This window comes from Echinops telfairi, unplaced genomic scaffold (assembly GCF_000313985.2).
Source record: "Echinops telfairi isolate 266 unplaced genomic scaffold, ASM31398v2 ScPeMD7_655;HRSCAF=1070, whole genome shotgun sequence".
NCBI classification, from domain to species: Eukaryota; Metazoa; Chordata; class Mammalia; order Afrosoricida; family Tenrecidae; genus Echinops; species Echinops telfairi.
Genome location: NW_022104553.1, coordinates 29,077,864 through 29,097,774, shown reverse-complemented (window position 1 = coordinate 29,097,774; position 19,911 = coordinate 29,077,864). Strand labels below are relative to the sequence as shown.

Here is a 19,911-nt window from a genome sequence, read left to right as displayed (position 1 = left end):
CCCCCGCTCCAGGAAGGGGCTCTGTCAGAATCTGGGGAGAGATTCAGACCCAGAGGGGGCAAGCTGTGTGTCCTAGGTAATATTGGGGCCCAGCCAGGATGAGTGGGGAGCCTTGGGAGCCTTTGCCTGGCCTGGGCAATGGGTCAGGTGTGGGGAGAAGTGTGGCTCCTGCCTCCATGTCTGGACCTCCAACATGGTGTGACCCCTTCTTCCACCCAGAACTTTGGCCGGAAGGTCTTCTCGCCCGTGATCCGTTCCTCCTTCACACACTGCCGTCCACCTCTGGACCCTGAGCCCCCTGGACCCCCAGACCCCTCTGCTGCTTTTGGCAAGGGCTATGGCCCCACCCCGTCTTCGTCTTCGCCTGCCGCGGTCACCTCCACCTCGGCAGCCCCCTCCTTCTCTCTGGGCTCAGGAACCTTCAAGACACAGGAGTCTGGGCCGGCCAGCACAACAGGCCCTCTCCGGCCCCCGGCCCTGGGGCCTGGGGGCCCTGTGACCCCCTCCAAGGCCACCCGGTTCCTCCCAGCAGACCCTGCCACCTTCCGACGCAAGAGACCTGAAAGTGTGGGGGCCCTGGAGCCCCCAGTCCCCTCGGTCATTTCTGTGCCCCCTGGCAGTGGAGCAGGAAACCTCCTGCAGACACTGGTCTTGCCCCCGAGCAAGGAAGACCGGGAGGGCAGCAGGGCACGAATGCCCTCTGCCCCGGCCCCGTCGCTGGCCTATGGGGCTCCCACAGCCTCCCTGTCTCGCCCGGCTGCCACCACGGTCACTAATGTGGTGCGGCCGGTCAGCAGCACTCCCGTGCCCATTGCCTCTAAGCCCTTCCCCACCGTTGGCCGGGCTGAGGTGGCACCAAGTGACACAGCAGGTGCCAGGACTGAGCCGGGCACTGGGTCCCGAGCTCCTGGGGGCTCCCCGATTGGTGTCAGCTTGGTGTACTCGGACAGGAAGTCCACAGCAGCCACCTCACCAGCCCCACACTTGGTGGCTGGGCCCTTGCTGGGCACTGTGGGAAAGGCACCTGCCACCGTCACCAACCTGCTGGTGGGCAGCCCAGGCTACGGGGCTCCGGCGCCCCCTGCTGTCCAGTTCATTGCCCAAGGGGCCCCTGGCAGCGGACCCTCCTCAGGCTCAGGAGCAGGTGCTGCGAGTGGCCCCAATGGGCCGGTGCCCCTGGGCATCCTGCAGCCGGGCACCCTGGGCAAGGCTGGGGGAATCACGCAGGTGCAGTACATCCTGCCCACACTGCCCCAGCAGCTCCAGGTGGCACCTGCACCTGCAACCGCTGCTGGGGCCAAGGCGGCAGCTCCCAGTGCCCCCGCACCTACCACCAGCATCCGCTTCACCCTCCCGCCGGGCGCCTCTACCAACGGCAAGGTCCTGGCTGCCACTGCACCCACGCCCGGTGGCATCCCCATCCTGCAGTCCGTCCCTTCCGCCCTGCCCCCTAAAGGTGAGGTCTGGGCTGGGCAAGTGCCAGAAGGGCAGCAGTAGTCTGGCCGGCTTGCCTGGGCTGCCGCTGACCCACCCTGCTGTCTGTCCACTTGCAGCCCAGTCCGTGTCGCCAGTGCAGGCCCCGCCTCCCGGTGGCTCCGCCCAGCTGCTGCCAGGAAAGGTCCTGGTACCACTGGCAGCCCCAGGCATGTCTGTGCGGGGTGGAGGGGCCGCCCAGCCATTGCCTCTGGTGAGCCCACCCTTCTCAGTACCTGTGCAGAACGGAGCCCAGCCCACCAGCAAGGTGAAGATTCCCTGCCTGTGTCCCTGCCTCGCCCTTCTTGCTTACCTATGTGTCCTTTTCCTTGGAAATGCTGGTTTTCTTTCTGTCTCCTTTCCTTCCTTCTTTGTCTGCACGCCCCCTTGTTGCCTTGTCTCCTGCTCTCCCTCTGCCCTCTCCTCATTCCAAGCCCTGCATTTCCTGCCTGCCCCCTCCCCACCCCACCCCCAGTCCCATCCAGTCTCACTCACACCTGTTCGTGGGTGCTCTCCCCTGTAGATCATCCAGCTGACGCCTGTGCCCGTGAGCACCCCCAGCGGCCTGGTGCCGCCTTTGAGCCCGGCTGCGCTCCCAGCCCCCACCTCCCAGCCCCAGAAGGTCCTACTGCCCTCTTCCACCAGGTACTCCAGGCCCGGCCAGAGGCAGGGGCGGGGTGGATCCAGCCCCTCCGACTCATTTCTCCCTGTCCCCTCCCTGCGGCAGGATCACCTACGTGCAGTCAGCTGGGGGGCACGCGCTGCCCCTGGGCACCAGCCCTGCATCGAGCCAGGCTGGGGCAGTGACCTCCTATGGGCCCACGAGCTCTGTGGCCCTGGGTTTTACCTCTCTGGGACCCAGTGGTCCTGCCTTCGTGCAGCCCCTGCTCTCAGGTGAGGGGGTCTGGCAGGCAGGGCTGGGGACCAGGGTGGGGCTGGGGCCCTCCAGACGGGCTGTGATTTGAGTCCCTCTCTCTCTGCCTCTCCCTCACCCTCCCGGCAGGCCAGACTCCGCTGTTGGCTCCTGGCCAGGTGGGCGTGTCGCCTGTGCCCAGCCCTCAGCTGCCTCCTGCCTGTGCAGCCCCCGGAGGCCCCGTCATCACGGCCTTCTACCCTGGCAGCCCTGCACCCACCTCCTCAACGCCCTTGGCCCAGCCATCCCAGGCCCCCCCTAGCTTGGTCTACACTGTGGCCACCAGCACCACGCCCCCTGCCGCCGCCATCCTGCCCAAGGGCCCGCCTGCCCCCGCAACTGCCACCCCAGCCCCCACCAGCCCCTTTCCTAGTGCCACAGGTGGGTGCCAGGCTCCCCCAGCATGGGGTGGGGAGGAGAAGGGGGTGGAGGGCTGGTGGTGGTACAAGCTCCAGTCTCCGGCCTCACCCAAGGAATGCTCTTCTCTACCCGCCCGCAGGTTCTATGACCTACAGTTTGGTGGCTCCCAAGGCCCAGCGGCCAGCCCCCAAGGCCCCTCAGAAAGTGAAGGCGGCCATCGCCAGCATTCCCGTGGGCTCCTTTGAGGCAGGGGCCCCTGGGCGGCCTGGCCCTGTGTCCCGGCAGCCCCTGGATCCTGGGCCAGCCCACGAACCAATGGCCCCCGAGGCTGAGCTGGAGGGGCAACCGACAACACCTGCCCCACCACCCTCCCTGGAGACCTGGGCACCCACAGCCCGGAGCAGCCCCCCACCGCTCCCACTCCCACCTGCCGAGGAGCGGGCTGGCACCAAGCCCCCCGAGAGCCTGGTGAGCGCTGTGGACAGCTGTCGGGGCAGGGCAGAGAAGAGCTCCTCCTGAGGCCTCTGCCGGTCTGTCTGTCTGTTCATCCAAGCTGGCCCTGCGTGTCTCTGGGGCTAAAGAACTCTTCCCTGAGGCCCCTCCCGCTTGTCTCTGCCATAACCCTTCCCATGTGACTGGATGCTTCTCGGAGGCTGTCTGGCTGACCCCAGGTTTCTGGTCTGTAACCTCTCCAGCCTCAGGCTCCTCCCTCCTCTGTCTCTCCCTGCCCAGGCCCCACTCCAGGGCGGCAAATTCCCCAGCTCATCTTCAGATTGGCGTGTCCCAGGGCTGGGCCTGGAGAGCCGCGGGGAGCCCCCTGCCCCTCCCAGCCCTGCCCCAGCTCCAGCCCCCAGCGGCAGCAGTGAGGGCAGCAGTGGGCGGCCGGCCGGGGAGACCCCGGAGCGCAAGGAGGCACCGAGTGCCGGCAAGAAGGTGAAGGTGCGGCCCCCGCCCCTGAAGAAGACCTTTGACTCAGTGGACAAGTGAGCATGGCCTGGCTGGCTGGGCGGAGTGTGGTGGGGGGGGGCCGGCGGGAGATGGGGAGGCCAGGATGGGGGCAGGGGCAGTGACCCTACGGGCTCTCCAGCAGGGTCCTGTCAGAGGTGGACTTTGAAGAGCGCTTTGCTGAGCTGCCCGAGTTCCGGCCCGAGGAGGTGCTGCCCTCTCCCACCCTGCAGTCTCTGGCGACCTCCCCCCGCGCCATCCTGGGCTCCTACCGCAAGAAGAGGAAGAGCTCCACGGACCTGGATTCGGCGCCGGAGGACCCCACCTCGCCCAAGCGCAAGATGAGGAGGCGCTCCAGCTGCAGCTCAGAGCCCAACACCCCCAAGAGCGCCAAGTGCGAGGGAGACATCTTCACCTTTGACCGGCCAGGTACTGGCGCCGAGTCGGCCAAGCTGGGGTGCCCTCGCGTCCTCCCCGTGGAGGGGGCTCTCCGGGAGGGAGGGCGTGGGTGCTGAGCCTGTGCCCCCCCGCGCCCAGGCACGGAAGGTGAGGACGTGCTGGGCGAGTTGGAGTACGAGAAGGTGCCCTACTCGTCCCTGCGCCGCACCCTGGACCAGCGCCGCGCCCTGGTCATGCAGCTCTTCCAGGACCACGGCTTCTTCCCCTCAGGTGAGCGCCCCCACAGGGCGCATCTGGACGGGGGCCCTGACTGCACCCCTCCCCTGCCCACCCTCACACCCCTGCCTCTCCCCGCAGCCCAGGCCACAGCTGCCTTCCAGGCGCGCTACGCGGACATCTTCCCGTCCAAGGTGTGCCTGCAGCTGAAGATCCGAGAGGTGCGCCAGAAAATCATGCAGGCCGCCACACCCACCGAGCAGCCCCCAGGGGCCGAGGGCCCCCTGCCCGGGCCGCCCCCAACTGGCACCGCTGCTGCCCCTGCTCCAGTGCCCAGCCCTGCAGCTGGGGGCCCTGACCCCGCCTCCCCTGGCTCAGACTCTGGCCAGAGCCCGGCCGCCCCACCACTGCCTCTACCCCTTGAGTCAGGGCCCGGACAGCCTGGCTGGGAGGGGGTCCCCCAGTCCTCCCCACCGCCGCCGCTGCCCTCTGGCTCCTCCACAGCCGCCACGGGCAGGTGAGGGGCTCCTGAGAAGGTCCCAGGACCTGAAGTGCCCCCTCAGGACACAGGCAGCATGTTGGTGGCAAGAATGGGGGCGTGGTAAAGATGGTGACTTCCCTCTCCCCCATAAAGCCATTTCGTCCTTTGGCGTGAGGGGCGGAATGAAGCCTGCTCCTGTGCCGGGGGGCAGCAGGGCCCCACCTCCCGCCCCGCCCTATACATAACCTGGAGGGTGTCACCTTCAGATGGTTTATGCAAATTGGCTCGTGTGAGGGCGGCACGCTGGAGGGGGGTGTGGGCCCCGGGCCCCTGGGAGGCATCTGTGCAGTAGGGGGGGAAGTTCATGGCCCCCTCGTGTTCCCCAGAGGGGCTGGACTCAGGTTAGTTTTGGGGGCGGGGGCTCCTGCACTTTGCCACAGGCACGGGAGGGCTCGCTCCCCACCCCCTCTGCCTTCCCAACTTGGGTTGTACTTTCTAAGAAGGTGATTCCCTCCCCCTCCCCACCCCAGAACAAAACATGTTGATCATGTGCAATATTTCTTACTGTGCCGAAGCAGCAATGACCGAGATTAAAGCTGTTTAACACACCTGGGAGGCTGCCTACTTTCAAAGGGCGAGGGCACCAGGGGGGTGGGCAGGGAGCTCCTGTGGGCATACCCCCACTCCCTGGGATCCAGGCAGCCTTGACCGAGAGCTTCAGAAAGTGCCATGGCCCTGAGTGTCAGTAGCAGGCAGTTGCCACCGTAAAGACTTCCAAGGTTGTCTGTGACTGGGCTTGAAGCTCCAATCTTTGGGGTAACATGTTAACCCTTTACATCCCTCAGAGTCTCCTGCCACGCACACTGGTCTCCCAAAGGGGGACACCCCCCCTCCCAGCCCACTGGGTGGCACTAGCAGGTTGAGAGCTACGCTTTATCCTGGGTTGTGGGCTAGAGTACCAAAGGCGTAATGGCCCGGGGGTGCTGAGTAGGTTTTCCCCCTGAAATGGAACAGTAGTTTGGGAACCTGGGCACGAAAGAAAGGGCTCAGAGAGGGAGGCCGGCCGGCTGGTCAGCCTAGGTAGTGCTGAGGTGACTCCTGCCCCCGTGTGGCCTGGGACAGCACTGCAGGCAGGCAGGTGGCGCTCCCTGGTACCACCCCTCCTACTCAGGCTGTCCACACAATACCCTCTGGAGCTGTCTACCTGCAGAGAAGGACCGTGCGGGGGTGGGGGTGGGGGTGTCAGGGAGCCCCGGGGAAGGATAGCCTCTAAGCTGGGAGTAGAGCCGCAGAAGGCTCCCACTCAAGACAGATGCCATCGAGCAGTAGGTTTGCATTGTGACCCTACAAGACAGGGTACAACTATCCCTGTGGGTTTCTGAGGCTCCCCCTCTATGGGGCAGGAGAAAGCCTCATCCTTTCTCCTGTGGAGCGGCTAGTGGTTTTGAACTGCTGACTGCAGTTAGCAGCCTAAGCCTCACCCACAAGGGCACCTTCCAGGAGGTTCTGGGAGTGTGATGCTGTGCAGTTTCAGCCTGTGGACTCAGAGTGACTGACCCTACAGGCAGAATAGAGCTGCCCGGGAAGGTATGAGGCAGACTCAGATGGCAGCAGTGCCCCCAGGGCACCTGCCTTGGAGGGTAGTGGTGGGTTCATCTCAAGTGTTCCTCGTGGGTAGTGCCTGCGTAGAGCAGGGGATGGGGACAAAGCACCCGCCCAGAAAGCCTTGGGTAAGTGCTGACGCCCTTGGGGCTGCACTGGAAATGCCTGGGGAGCTGCAAACTTGCAGAGACAAGGGTGGAAGACCGGCTGGGTGGGCTCAGTCGTAAGGCAAAAGGCAGGAGGCTGAGGTGGGAGAATTTAATGTGTGGAAAGGCAGGTAGGTGGCTTAGGGGGTAGGCTCCAGCAGGGGGGCGCCCTGGCCTTGGTCTTGGGCCAGCAGGCGCAGGAGCAGGGAGTGCAGGGTCCGGCAGACAGGTGTGTAGCCCAGGCGGCTCAGATGCAGGTAGTCATACATGTCGTGGTGGCTTATGGTGCCATCTGAGTGCACGAAGCCAGGGTCGGCGTCCAGGAAGTGGGCCCGGGGGTGGCCGGCCAAGGCCCCCCGCACCAGCTCATTCACCCGGCGGTTCTTCTCCCGAAGCTGGTTGGGGTGCTGGCCCCGTGGGAGCAGGCCCTGGTGAGGAGGGGCCAAGAGAGAGCCGAGATGTTCCACCCAGCAGGTGGGCATCCTCTTGCTGCTCTAACTCCACTCCCTGGCCCCAGGAAGTTCATGGCAACAGCCTACCCTAGGGTGATAGCAGGGGGTGGGGAGGATATTCTGATGTCACCCCCCCAGACCCTATTCAATAGGGTGTTGCTTCTTTCCACATGACACAACAATGAACAAAGCGCTCGTCCTGGATTCACTCCCAGAGGGAGGTGGTACTTCAGTCTGGCAGCACCCGCTTAGCCAAAGGTGCTGTCACCAGGCACCAGTGCTCAGATAAGAATAGCAAGCCTTACCATGAGCTTCTGCCCCCAAACCTGTGTTGTGTGCCAGGCTGCCCAGAACCATGCCAGCTCTGGTTCTGTCTGAGGGGATCCCAACCCATCACCCGCCTAGCCTCTCACCAGCACCACGACCCGGGCCTGGGGCTGCCGCTGGTTCACCAGTTGCACAATGGCCTGAATACCGCCTGCCACCTGCTCTGCTGTGTGCCCGTGGTTGTTGGTGCCCACCCAGACCACCACGATCTGTGGGGAGAAAGGACACAAGCTGCAGTGAGAGGGCAGGTGATGGACATCCGCGCTCACCACCAGGACCCTGCTCACCTTGGGCCGAATGTGTTCAAGCTCCCCGTTCTCCAGCCGCCACAGCACATGCTGTGTGCCGTCACCGCCAATGCCGAAGTTCAGCGCGTGCAGAGGAGAGAAGAGCTCCCGCCAGATCTGTGGGCATGAAGTGGTGTGGGCTGAGGGGCACAGTCAGGGGCAAACCAACTGCCAGTAAGGGAGAGCACTGCTCTCTGAGAGCCTTCTGGCTGTAGTTGTGTGGTTGTAATGGTTGTACGGGAACTTAGTGTGCTCCTAAGTCCTGGTGATAGAGTGCTTACACATCCGGGCAGGCTGGAGGTCAGCGGTTCAAAACCTCGGAAAGAGGTGGCTTTCTACTCTTGCAAACAGTTCCGGTCTAGGAAGCCCACAGGGGACAGTTCTACCCTGTCCTGTAACCAGGGTCTCGAGGAGTCCAAGCGGACTTGATGGCTGAGTTTGAGGGAGTTTGTCACCACACTGCCGGCTGGGGACCCCCTCCACTTGACCGAGCCTTGCATTGAAACCATCCCATTGCGACAGAAAGCTATTAAGGTTGAGCCTAGCTTGGGGGAATGGGTCCAGGGGAGCCCTGCTTGGTGGATCGACCTGCATGTGGTGGGTCGCTGCTGGGTGGAAATGCGTTCATTATGTGTACACTGTTCTAAGAGGACAATGAAGAGCGATTTTGTGGCGGAAAAGCCTCATTTCAAAGTCTCAAAGGCGGTAAACAGCCTTCAGAACCGGACCAAGCCCAAGCAGGCACGTGACTTTCTCAGTAGACCTGGACCCCAGGTCGGTTCAGGTACCCCACCTACCCCCGCCTGGCTCGGGGTCTGGTCCAGGGGGCAGAAGGTGGATGGGCCTCACCTCGCACTGGTGCATCAGCTGGACCAAGGAGTCCCCGATGAAGACGACTTCGGGTTCTTTATCTTTGCTGTCGGCCACAAACCGATGGTGCTGCGGGCAAGCGCGAGGGACGTGTCGGGGGCATGCGCGCTCTGCTCCCGGGACCCGCCGCGCCCCGCCGCCTTAGGCGGCACCTCCCCGCCGCCCGCCGCTTCCCGATTGTGCAGCGAGAGCTGCCCGGGCCAACGGGCCCGTCCCTCGCGGGCCAGCCCCCCAACCCGCACTCGAGCCCCGCGAGGTCGCTCACCAGGGACATCCAGCGCCCGTCACCTTGCACGTCCTGCACCGGCGTGGGCCAGCTGGCTGGGTTCTCGGCGCTCATCTCGGCGCCGCCGTGCCCGCGGGCTGTCGCCAGGAAGATTCCCGGAGGTGGCAGCGCCACGCCCACGCCCCCCCCCCCCAGCAGACAATGGACTGGCCCGGCTCCGCTCACCGCCTCTCCTGGGCTCCGAGGAGGGGCGGGCGGGATTGTCGGCCTGCGACTTAGTCCCCTGCGGCGGCCCCGCCAGGCTGCGGCGTCGGCGAGCGCACCGGGCCTCTGGTGGGGGAGGGGGCGGGGCGGGGCACCGGCGAGACCATCTAGAACCTGGGACGGGGGGCGGGAAGCGAGAGGAGGGAGAAGCCACCTCGCCGGCCTCGTGGGGAGGAGCAAGCGGCCGGAGAAGCCGGAAGTGGGCGGGGCAAACCGCGCGCTCTTCCTAGGTGGGCGGAACCATTGTGGGGCCGGGGGTGTAGGGGGTGAAAGGAGGGAGACTTGTGCGCGAGAGACCACCTCCCGTGAGGGGTGTGCCCCATTCACGTGGTGGGGACGGGTCGAGTGGACGACTCTATTCTTGGATTCCCTGGAGGGGGGTGGCTGTGCGAGGACGCTCCCATTCCCCATTAATGTGGGGGGGGAGAACGAACGTGGCAAATGAGGCATGAACAGTTCAATTCCATGGAGACTCTGTAAGGCAGTCAGGGCTGTAGTTAACCTAGCTGCTCGTGGGCCTGCCTTACTCAAAACGCCAGCTTTCTGTGGCAAAAACGTTTCGACACCTTATCTTGGCTTTCAAGGACCTACAAGAAAAAAAAAAAAAGGAGGTGCAGATAAAAACGAAATGAGAGACGCAGGCCGGGCCCAGGTTCAGCCTGGCGTCCCTCCCGCAGCTCATTTTGCAGGGCTGGGCTCTGCTTCCCTCCCTGAACGGGCAGGTGGACCTCCCAGATCCACAGCCAAAGCCGGCTAGCATTGCCCCTGCTCAAATTTATCCCGGACTTCCTGGAACTCCCTATTCTCAGGGGCCCCCTGAGGATCTTTGCTCCTCCTTGAGCTTCTCCTCCCTCCAGCCCCCCCAACCCCAGTCTCTTTTCCGGGTGGAAACTTCACATTTATTCATTACTTCTAGGCAGGTTCAAGCCGGACATAGAGCTGAATTTATTGTGTTTATGTTCTGCCTCAGTCTATTAAAATCTGAGCTCTATGAGGGCAGGGATTTTGGTCCGTTGGTGTCTAGAACAGGGGCCACAGCGAAGGGGGGCCTTGCATATGGTGTCTGTGCACTAAGTGCTTGCTGGGTGGATGTTAAAATGAATGGGTCAGTTGAGAACGAGGAGGGTTGGAGCAGAGACCAAAACCTATCTGTAAACAATGGGACATTCCCTCACAGAATGGTCACAGGGAAGGGATGAGTCAACCAGGGTGCAGTACAGCACTGATGAAACACACTATATTCCTCTGGTTCCTTGAGGCTTCCTCAACCCCCACTATCATGACCCCAGCCCTGCCTTTCACTTCGGGCTAAACTGGAGCATGTGAAGAGGTACAGATAGAGATAAGAGCTCAGGACACATGGAATCCAGGAACAGGAATGGGAGCAGTGATACCAGGAGGGTAGGGGGAAGGTGGGGAGAGGAGGGAAGGAAGGGGGAACTGATTGCAATGAACCACACATTACCTCCTGCCCTCCACCCCCAGGACGAACAACAGAAACCATGGGGGAAGGGAGAGAGTGGTCAGTATAAGATATGAAAATAATAATTTATAATTTACCAAGGGGTCATGAGGGTAGGAGGGGTGGGGGAAAAAGAGGAGCTGATACCAAGGGCTCAAATAGAAAGTAAATGTTTAGGGAATAATGATGGCAGCATATGTATAAATATGCTTGATACAATTGATGTATGGATTGTTATTAGAGCTGTAAGAGCCCCCAAAGAAATGATCTTTTAATAAATTGTTTTAAAAAAACAAAAACCCAATGGGTCAGATTCTGACCTTGTCCAATTGTGTTGAGACAGATCCTGACACAGAGTGGAGGGAGGGAAGGTCAAGGTGGTGACTGAGGGAATCCATTTGGAAAGGGGGAGAACTTGGGGATGCGGGGTGGGTGGGTTACTTCCTAAATAACTTTTATCTGAGTGAGACTTTGAAAGGTCATGAAGAATGGATAAGCAAAATGAAAAGACAAACGAGTAACAGAGCTTACTACGAAAAGGAGAGGAAACCTGGTGACTTAGTGGTTATGTGTTGGGCTGCTAACCGCAAGGTCAACAGCTCAAAACCACCAACTGCTCCCTGGGAGAAAAATGAGATTTTCTACTCCCGTGAAGACATAACAGTCTTGGAAACCCACAAGGCACCAGGGCAGCTCTACCTTGTCCGATAGGGTTGCTTTGAGTCAGAACGGACTCTAGCAAAATCATCACTGGGCATCGCTTGCTTTTAAAGTTTGAGGGAAAGGTGTAGACAGGGAAGGTGGAACAGCAGAGAGGCAGTTCCAGAAACAAAATTTAGTGGGACGCACATTTTCGAGGCATTCATTCACTCAGCATGCATGCCTGATTTCAAGTTAGGTGTTTTGGCTTGTTGTGTCCGTTGAACAACACCTTGAGAGAAGATAGAAGGAATACACAGAGTCCCTGAACCAAAACAGTGTTGGTCGACACACAACCATTCCAAGAGGCAGCATATGAGCCAGACCACGTGGTCAGGAAGGAAGACGTCCGAGTTTCACTGAAGGCCTTGGTGAAAGCAGGGCTCCATGAATGGACGGTACCCTGAGGGAGATGTTTCAACACATGCAGTTCTGGAACCACTCCTGGCAATTGATGCCAAGCAACTTGGAAGATGGTTACCCGGCCAACTGACCGGAAGAGATCCGTATTTGTGTTCATTCCAAAGAAAGGTGACCTAACAGAATGTGCAAATTTCCGAACACTGCCATTCCTAGCACATGAAAGTAAAGTTTTGCTGAAGATAATTTAAAAAGACACAGCAGTATGCCAACAAGAAACTGTCAGAAGTTCAAGCTGAGTGTAGGAGGAGACATGGAACAAGGGAAGTCATTGCTGATGTGAGATGCGTGTTGGTTGCATAGAATTCCAGAAAGCTGTTTGCCTCTATCTTATTGACAGTGCAAAGGCCACCCACTGGGTGGATCATGACAAACTGTGGATGACATTGTAAAGAATGGGAATTCCAGAACATTTCACTGTGCTTGCTGCCACTGTGGGGCAGTGGTTACCAGATGGGTGGAAAACCACAAGGTCAGCAGTTGGAAACCATCAGCTGCTCAGTGGGAGGAAGACAAGCCTTTACTCCTCTACAAAGTTACAGTCTCAGGGGCAGTTCTACCCTGCCCCCTAGGGTCACTGTGAGTCAGAATCTACTCTAAGGCGGTGAGTTTTTTAGTTAATTGTGCTTATGCAGAACCTATGCATAGACCAGGAGGCAGTATTTTGAACAGAACAAAGGTATACTGTATGGTTTAAAATCAGAAAAAGGTGCATCATGGTTGTAGCCTTTTGCCCTATTTACTTATTTCATCTGCATACTGAACAAATAATCTGAGACACTGGACTGTAGGACGAAAAATTAAGCACCAGGATTGGTGGAAGACAATTTTCAACAGGCAGATGGCCGACTCACTTGCTGAAAGTGAAGAGGGCTTGAAGTATTTACTGATGAATATCAAAGCCTCTCGCCTTAAGTATGGCTTATATCTCCATCTAGAAAGAACAAAAGTCCATAACTAGACTAATAATCAATATCATGATAAACAGAGAAAAGATTGAAGTTGTCAAGGATTTAGTTTACTTGGCTCCACAATCAACCCCTGTAGATGCTACAGTCCAAAAATGAAATGCCATCGTGCAAAAGATTTCTTCAAAATGTTAAAAAAAAAAAAAAAGCACAGAGGTCATTTATAGGAGTAAGGTATTTCTAAGCCATGGTATTTCAATCACCTCATTTGCCTGTGACAATGAATAAAAAAGACCACAGAAGAACTGATGCATTTGAATTATAAATAGAAGGAGGTACCTCCCCCCAAAACAACAACATAAAAAAGCTCCACTGGTCAGAGCTATCACAGTACCCATTTTTCCTGCTAGGCGAACATCCAGCAACTCACTCTGAGTTAGTGCACCCAGTGGCATTGCCTGGGAAGGTTCTCTCTGGTCACAGTGAATTTTTTTGTAAAAGCAGTTTCCCTTGAACCTAGTTTTTTGTGATGGCCAATTTCGGCTGTGAAATTTTGTTTTCTGCTCTGCAGAAACTGTTGTGATGTTGAACACAGCTTACAAGGACAGTGCTATGGGAACGACTCAAGTGTATGAGTGATTTCCTCATTTAAAGAAAGGTGAAATACGGGCAATGAACGCACAAATGTGCTTTACACAATTGATGTATGTATGGATTGTGATAAGAGTCGTATGCGCCACTAATAAAACGATTAAGAAAAAAAAAAGAAAGGTGAAATACAAGGTTTGAACTTGCTCTCTTGTGGACCAGGTCAGAACTCAGCACAATCATGAGTACTGGCAGGACCATTGCTGAGAGACGGCAGCCTTCGTGGACCATGCCAGCAAGCTTTCTGAATCCGTTGGTGTTTTATGTGGACGAGGAGGTGGAGGAGAGTATCTTAGGCTCCTTAGATGCTGACCTTCATCACCTAGAGGAACAGACCAACACCCTCACTGAGCTGGAGCGGGGGTACATCGCCTCTGGACAGATGAGTCACTGATGTGGGACCCAGTGGTGGCTCAGAGGCTTGGCCCTGTGGATCGAACTTGAAATGCAAATTGAACTTGAAAAGCCCTGTCATGGAACTTGAAATGCAAGTCTTCTACCTGGTCCTTCTTCCAGGCCTCCAGATTCTGCAGGAAGTCATGAGACAGGTCTTCTTTGTTTAATGTCCAGTTTTCATGAGAAGTCATGAGACGCCCCTCACCATCCATGTTCAGGAGCCTCGTTTCTGTGCCCATATTTAGAAGACCTGCTTGTGGGAGGTCTCTCTCCTGGATTCAGTGGACCTTCACGTTCGATCCTCCCAAGTCCCTTAAATGTATCTACTGGTAAAGATAACCAATAAAATAGGCAATCCCATAAAAAAAAAAAGGTGAAATGTCAACTGATGACAAATCTTGTTCTGGATGTCCATCAACTTCCTGAATGGATGAAAATGTTGACAAAATTTGTGCACTTGTATTTGAAGACTGATGAGAGACCATTGAAGAGATGGGGGAATTTTCTGGACCATCTTGGAACTCGGTTCAGCACATTTTAATGGAAGATTTGGGAATGAGAAGGGTCCCTGTGAAATTTGTGGCCCTGGTTCTGACTGACCAGGAAAAAAGAGCATCAAGTGGAAACGTGCCTGCTTTGAAACACTGGTTCTCAACCTGTGGGTCGCAACCTCTTTGCAAAATGACAGTGACGAAGTAGCGACAAAAATAATTTTATGGTTGGGCGTCACCACAACAGGAGGGACTGGATGAAAGGGTAGCAGCATGAGGAAGGTGGAGAACCACTGCTTTGAGAGAACAGTTCTGAAGCGACCTTTTGTCCAAAGTCTGGTGACGAGACATGGTGCTCTTCTTATGACCCCGAAAGCAAACATCAGTCAAGCCAGTGGAAGATGCCACCTTTACCTCATCCACAAAGAGCTCTTTGAGTGAAATCAAAGATCAAGGTGATGCTCGTTTGTTTTTTTAATGTGAGGGGATAGTGCATTTGGAGTTTGTTCCAGCAGGTCAGACTGTTAATCCAGCTTTTCGTTTAGAGGTTCTGAAAAGATTGCGTAACAGTGTGTGACCAAAAAAGGCCTGATGGGAGACTGGTTTTGCCACCACAACAATGCACCACCTGCTTTCACAGCCCCCTTAGAGTGCCAGTTCTTGGCATAAAACAGCATGCCTCTCTTGGTCCACACACCTTACTCACCTGACGTTGGCCCGTGTGACTTCTTTTTATTTCCTCGAATGCAGAGGGACATGAAAGGACAGTGATTTTAAGACATAGAAGAGGTGACGAAAAAAAATGAAGGAAGTGCCGTCAGCCATCCAGATGAGTTTGAAAAATGTTTCCAAGAATGGAATCACAGATTTGACAAACATGTTAGGTGTAATGGAGAGTACTTTGAAGATGATAAAGTTGTTTTGTACAAATATTTAATATTTTTGTATTTAAAATATTTAAATACATAGCTTTGGTGGTGGGGGGTGGTGGTAAATTCTGGCATTTTGGGGGGTACCCCTCATATTGAAAAGTACCATGGACTGCTGGAAGAACACTCATTAAAATTGATTGTGGTGATGATTGTACAACTCTTCTTAATACAATTAAACAATTGAATCCTATGGTAGTTAATTATATATCAATAAAACGATTTTTTTAAAAGAACAAACAAATCAGTTGCGAGAAGTCAAGCCAGAATGTGCCTGGGTTGCAAAAATGACGGAACTTTGGCTTTGTGCACCTGTTTGGCCCCTAGACCCGCGCACCGTTGAGGTTCATCTCTTCTCCGAACCCTTTGGACTGGTTTGCCGTCTAAATCAATCAAATTTCCAGGGGTGGGCGGGCCTAGTGGGCTTCACAGACAATTGGCGGACGGGAGATCCCGAAGGACAAATGAGAGAGGTTTCCCAGAAGGAGGCTGGGAGGGGCGGGGCTTGAAACGGCGCCTCCGCGTGCCCGGGCCTCGTGCTGTCTGGCGGGGCCGGAAAGCTGCGCGTGCGCGTGTTGACGCACGAGGCCCGGTGGCGTAAACTCCGGAAGAACCCTGGGCAGCGGCTGGGCGAGCAGGGGTCACCACAGAAAAGGAGCCATTACGCCATCAGCCACGTGGGGCGGGCAAGGGGCTAGGTTCGTTTGGGGCAAAAGAAGGAGAGGCGTGCTTCCTGATTGGGTCTCCACCAACGGTAGCCTCGCCCCCTCCAGCCCTCCTCCTCCCTCTGCACCTTCCCGCCCTCAACTGTCCCACCCTGCTCTGTCCCTTCCTAGACCCCTGGCCTGATGGCCCCTCTGCCCACTTCTGGCCTCCAAAGTCAGTTTATCTTTTCCCCCTGCTTGTGGCTCTCGCTTCTCCTCGTTCGACTTTCTCTATTCTTTCGCGGCTCCCCTACCTCCATGTCGCCCCTGCCCCAAATTCCTTGCCAAGCCCACAAATCCCTCCCCTACCTTCCTCATCCCCTCTTTCGTCGTATTACCCCATGCCCCTGCTCGCAAGAATCCTTTCTGGATTCCCTGACATCTCTTTTCATGCTCTCAACGGATCTCTCAACCCACAGGCTCTGTCCCTGACCTCTACGACTTTGTAAGTCCTCCTTAAACGGTTGTTACCTGGGCCTCTCCTCCCTCCTCCCCTCGTTTGTCTCCTGCAGTCCTGGTGATGGAATGGTTATGCACTGGGCTGTTAGCAGCAAGTTCAGTAGTTGGAAAACATGGGCCGGCCGCTCAGTGGGAGGAAGATGAGGCTTGCTTCTTCCATAAAGAGGATGGGCTAAAGAAAAGTTTTGGTCTGTGAAACCCACAGGGGTACTTCTACCCTGTCCTACCAGGTCACTATCAGTTGGAATCAACTTGATGGCAGTGAGCGTGGGACCCCTCAAGTGCTCTGGTGGTGTGCTGAGTTACAGCAGTTGGCCTACTAACCACATGCACAGCAGTTCAAACCCACCAGAGGCTCTGGGGCAAAAAGATGAGGCTTTGTGCGGTGGTCAAATTCTACAGCCTTGGAAACTCTTAAGAGAGCGGTTCTAGTCTGCCTGGTATGGTTGCTAAAAGAGTCATAAATGACTCACTGCCAGCGAGTTTGGTTTTTGAGCCCTAACTACTAATCTTTGCCACCAGAGAACCAGGGCCTGGGCCTCCAAGTTCTCCTCTGATGTCCATTCCTGCCCAGCGCTGTCCCTGCCGCGGCCATTTGCTCTCAGCCCACTCCCTTCCTTTCTGTTGATCCTTTCAGTAGTACCTCCTCCTCACCCCACACCACCTCCTCTCCTTACCATTCACCTTTAGATCCCTGGCTGATCTGCATGCTACTGAGACCCTGGTCTTTATCTTCCTGGAGACCATGGACCTCCAGGGGCCAGCCTCCCAGCCTTTCCAGCAGCTTGAGAAGCCTGGTCGTGTGCGTCGCCGGAAGACCAGGCGGGAACGGAATGAGGCCCTGGTGAACAGCCGCCGGCCATCCTCCCGGCAGGATCTGCCAGTTGCTAGTCGGAAGCCACTCGGAGCCCTCCGGAACCCCATGGGCCCTGCTGCCTCCAAGCTGGTGGTCATAACCCAAGGCCGGTTGAGCCGGGAGCATTGGGGCCTCTTCAACCATGAGGTGAAATCGTTGGATGTGGCACGCCTGCTTAGCAACAGGGCCCTGGGGCCAGATACCCCCCCACTTCCCACCAGGCCTTCCCCAAGCCTGGGCAGCACCCAAGAACCAGCCCCACAGTCGGGGGACAAGGAGAACCAGTTGCCTAGAGGCTTAGACCCAGCCTCAGCCAGCCCCCCAGAGCTCCCAGCCATGGGCCAGTTGCTTCAGGAGCTGCGGTGCCAGCTGATTCTGCCCCAGGCCTTCTCCAGGAGGAACCTAGTGCAAGAGGCCAGGGATGTCATCGTGACTACCTTACAGACCTGTCATGGCTGTGTGCCTGACCTGGCTGTGGTGCTTCGGGGTTGCCAGTCATCACCCTTGTCAGGTGAGCCCCCCACCCCCACCCCACCCCCACCCCGCCTTTTTGTTCCCCTCCTCTGCTCTAGACCAGCTGCCCCCCTGCTTCTTTCCCTTTGTGCCAGGCACCAAGCCCAGAGACCCCGAGATAAGCCGGATGACACCCTTCTGGATCAACAGCCCTGAGCAGGCCCCAGGAGGGAGATGGCAGAGCAGACAGCAAGGGACAGAGGGGCCTGCCTTCACTATGGCTCCCACCTCTAGCACCTCCCCTGTCCATAGGGCAAACCTGGCCCTACCAAGGGGTCCCTGCTCACCTCCTCGGTCTTCCTTACCTTCACCATCCAGGTCGGCCTGGGGTCCCCCAACAGCCTTTGACTTGCTGAAAAGCATCTGGCTGGTAGCCACACCCCCCACTCCCCGGCCCTGGGGGATTAGCCCACCCCATCCCCTGCCTCAGCCACCTTCTCCGTTGCTGCCCAGAAACTTGGCTCTAGACTGGAGCCCCACACCCCCTGCCCCACTACCTAGCCTCTCTTGGGTGGTAGCACAGAACAGCCCTGAGTCTTGGTCCTTCCCCCCCATGAGACTGTACTGAAAGGACTGGGGCTAGGGTTGGGGACAGGAATCCCCAACTCCCCATCACCTCAATAAAAGATATTCTCTGTGACCCTCTGGACTTTGGGTGAGTGGCTGGAAGGGGACAAGGGCTTAGAAGAAGCAGCTTTCCCCAGCTTCTGCGGCCTGTGTCCAAGGTGGAAGGGAAGGTGTGGTCACGTGCTCCTCGCCTAGGTCTCATGGGGATGGGGTGAGGGATGGGACCTAGGGCCTCAGTTAATTTGACTCACATGCACGCAGCCTGGTCCAGAAGGTTCCAGTCTCTGAACTTTAGGAGGGCTCCAGAGAAAAGACCCTGTCCTCATGAGAGAGAGAGAGAGAGAGAGAGAGAGAGAGAGAGAGGTGCAGGCTAGGGGCTGCCTAAGTGGGGGGAACTGTGCCTCAGTGATGAGACCAAAAACCCCCCACTGCCATGGAGTGGATTAGAACTGCTGACCCTAGGGTTCCTTCCAGCGACCAGAGAGGACTTGACACAGATGCTGGGCTTTACCAGCATGAAGAGAAACTTGTTCAAAGCAGAAGGAACCCTGGTGGCGCAGTGGGTAACTGTGTTGGGCTGCTAACATCAAGGTCAGCAGTTCGAAAACTGCCAGCCACTCCACAGGAGAAAGATGAGGCTCTCTGCGCCCATGAGGACTTAAGAGTCTCAGAAAACCCAGGAATGGTGCTATTCTGGCAGTGAGTTGAGCAGACAGAACAGGGGAACCCACACAAGGCCGAAAGCCCTCTGCCATCCAGTCAGCTCTGACCCAGAGAGGCCCTTGGGGAGCAGATAGGGTTTCCGGCCAGCACTGTTCCTCTACATTCGCTACAGCCTCATCCTTCTCTTGAGGTGTAAGGCTGGGAGGAGGGCAAGTAATGGGTGTGGGGTCCCCTCTCAGGGGCTCCTGGTCTGCCAAGGCTTAGGGAACAGTGTGTGTGCAGGAAGGAAGAGGGGGGAAACCCCACAGCTTGAGGCTGGCACATAGATTTCTTTGCCCGGGATATATTTTACGTTTTCGAATCAGTTGCCGCGACATTACAAGTCATTGGGCTTTCCGGCTTCTGTCTCTGAGAACAAAATTAAAACTCAGACAGCAGACCTTCAGTCCCACGTGGTAACAAGAGGCCCATGCCAAGTGGCAGTGCCCCCTTTTCACAGGGCCCAGGTGACAGTTGTGTTGGATTTTCATTTCTCACTTCTTGTTCCTGGCTTTCACCCACATTTCTGTTGTTCATTCCCCTAGGGAGGAGGTTATACATCAATCATTGCGATTGGTTCCCCCTTTTCCCCTCTTCTTGTTTTGAGCAGCAGTAACTTTCTTGTGGATTCTGAGGGGTTTACACCCTGTAAAGCCGCCATGGGCTCCCACTGCCCAGTGGGAAATGAGAGGGTGGGGGTTGAGGTTCTGGCCTGGGAGCTCCCAGAGCTGAGTGACCGGGCCATCGTCAAATGGCGAGACCACGCCTGGCCTTCTCCGAGTGTCACCTCTATTTCACAGCCGCTTGGTGTCACGCTCTCCGGTGTCAGGGACAGGGAAGGGCCGGGCGGAAAGGCTGGGCACGCTGGCTCTGCCACCTCTGTGCTGTGTAACCCACGACCAGGGGCTCGCCTTCTCTGTGGCTGTGTCTCCACTGCCCTCAGCGGGCAGCTCAAGGCTCAGAGCAGAGTAGCTGTCCTGAGCGAGGGCTGGGTAATCCAAGAGCCATTTGGTGGCCGAACCAGGGGCAGGTGAGGACAGGGCGGCGGAGGGCTTGTGGGCCCCCCCGGAGCTGGTGGTTGGAGAGGCACACCTGAGCTCAGCTTGGGTCACGGGAGGACGGAGGCCTCGGCGAGGTGCTGCGTGGGGCGCGCTGGCACCAGGTGGGGCTGGCAGGGACTGGGAGGGCATGCCCTC

General features: G+C 57.4%; 3 protein-coding genes across 6 annotated transcripts in view; 2 read left to right on the top strand and 1 right to left on the bottom strand.

Annotated features, from left to right (window-relative positions):
- CIC (capicua transcriptional repressor) overlaps positions 1–5,395 on the top strand; it is a 26,514-nt gene extending 21,119 nt beyond the window's left edge. For 3 of the 4 annotated variants that reach the window (XM_045292726.1, XM_045292725.1, XM_045292728.1), the window contains 10 exons: positions 220–1,456; positions 1,554–1,741; positions 1,997–2,118; positions 2,201–2,367; positions 2,477–2,767; positions 2,886–3,214; positions 3,479–3,729; positions 3,834–4,120; positions 4,229–4,360; positions 4,448–5,395. In XM_045292726.1, the coding sequence (XP_045148661.1) occupies positions 220–1,456; positions 1,554–1,741; positions 1,997–2,118; positions 2,201–2,367; positions 2,477–2,767; positions 2,886–3,214; positions 3,479–3,729; positions 3,834–4,120; positions 4,229–4,360; positions 4,448–4,827 (3,384 nt within the window). In that variant the 3' untranslated portion in view covers positions 4,828–5,395. The remainder of the gene's footprint in view (positions 1–219; positions 1,457–1,553; positions 1,742–1,996; positions 2,119–2,200; positions 2,368–2,476; positions 2,768–2,885; positions 3,215–3,478; positions 3,730–3,833; positions 4,121–4,228; positions 4,361–4,447) is intronic. The other variant, XM_045292727.1, reaches the window with a different exon arrangement.
- A 1,238-nt stretch (positions 5,396–6,633) lies between these two features.
- PAFAH1B3 (platelet activating factor acetylhydrolase 1b catalytic subunit 3) lies at positions 6,634–8,966 on the bottom strand. Its single transcript, XM_004710365.2, has 5 exons — positions 8,737–8,966; positions 8,451–8,540; positions 7,602–7,718; positions 7,401–7,523; positions 6,634–6,963 (listed from the first exon to the last, which is right to left on the bottom strand). Exons 1-5 carry the CDS (start codon positions 8,809–8,811, stop codon positions 6,676–6,678), a joined length of 693 nt encoding a protein of 230 aa, XP_004710422.1. The 5' UTR covers positions 8,812–8,966; the 3' UTR covers positions 6,634–6,675.
- A 7,856-nt stretch (positions 8,967–16,822) lies between these two features.
- PRR19 (proline rich 19) lies at positions 16,823–18,080 on the top strand. Its single transcript, XM_004710366.2, has 2 exons — positions 16,823–17,444; positions 17,542–18,080. The coding sequence occupies exons 1-2, from the start codon at positions 16,823–16,825 to the stop codon at positions 18,012–18,014; spliced, it is 1,095 nt and encodes a 364-aa protein (XP_004710423.1). The 3' UTR covers positions 18,015–18,080.
- Positions 18,081–19,911: the final 1,831 nt, after the last annotated feature.

Bases quoted from the DNA above. Each gene is read 5' to 3' on its own strand.
- PAFAH1B3 (XM_004710365.2), bottom strand. From the start codon at position 8,811: ATGAGCGCCGAGAACCCAGCCAGCTGGCCCACGCCGGTGCAGGACGTG. The intron at 8,541-8,736 runs GTGAGCGACCTC...GCTTGCCCGCAG, and splicing joins ACGGGCGCTGGATGTCCCTG to CACCATCGGTTTGTGGCCGA. The intron at 6,964-7,400 runs GTGAGAGGCTAG...CCTCCTCACCAG, and splicing joins AGGCCCGGGTCGTGGTGCTG to GGCCTGCTCCCACGGGGCCA.
- PRR19 (XM_004710366.2), top strand. From the start codon at position 16,823: ATGGACCTCCAGGGGCCAGCCTCCCAGCCTTTCCAGCAGCTTGAGAAG. The intron at 17,445-17,541 runs GTGAGCCCCCCA...CCTTTGTGCCAG, and splicing joins CCAGTCATCACCCTTGTCAG to GCACCAAGCCCAGAGACCCC.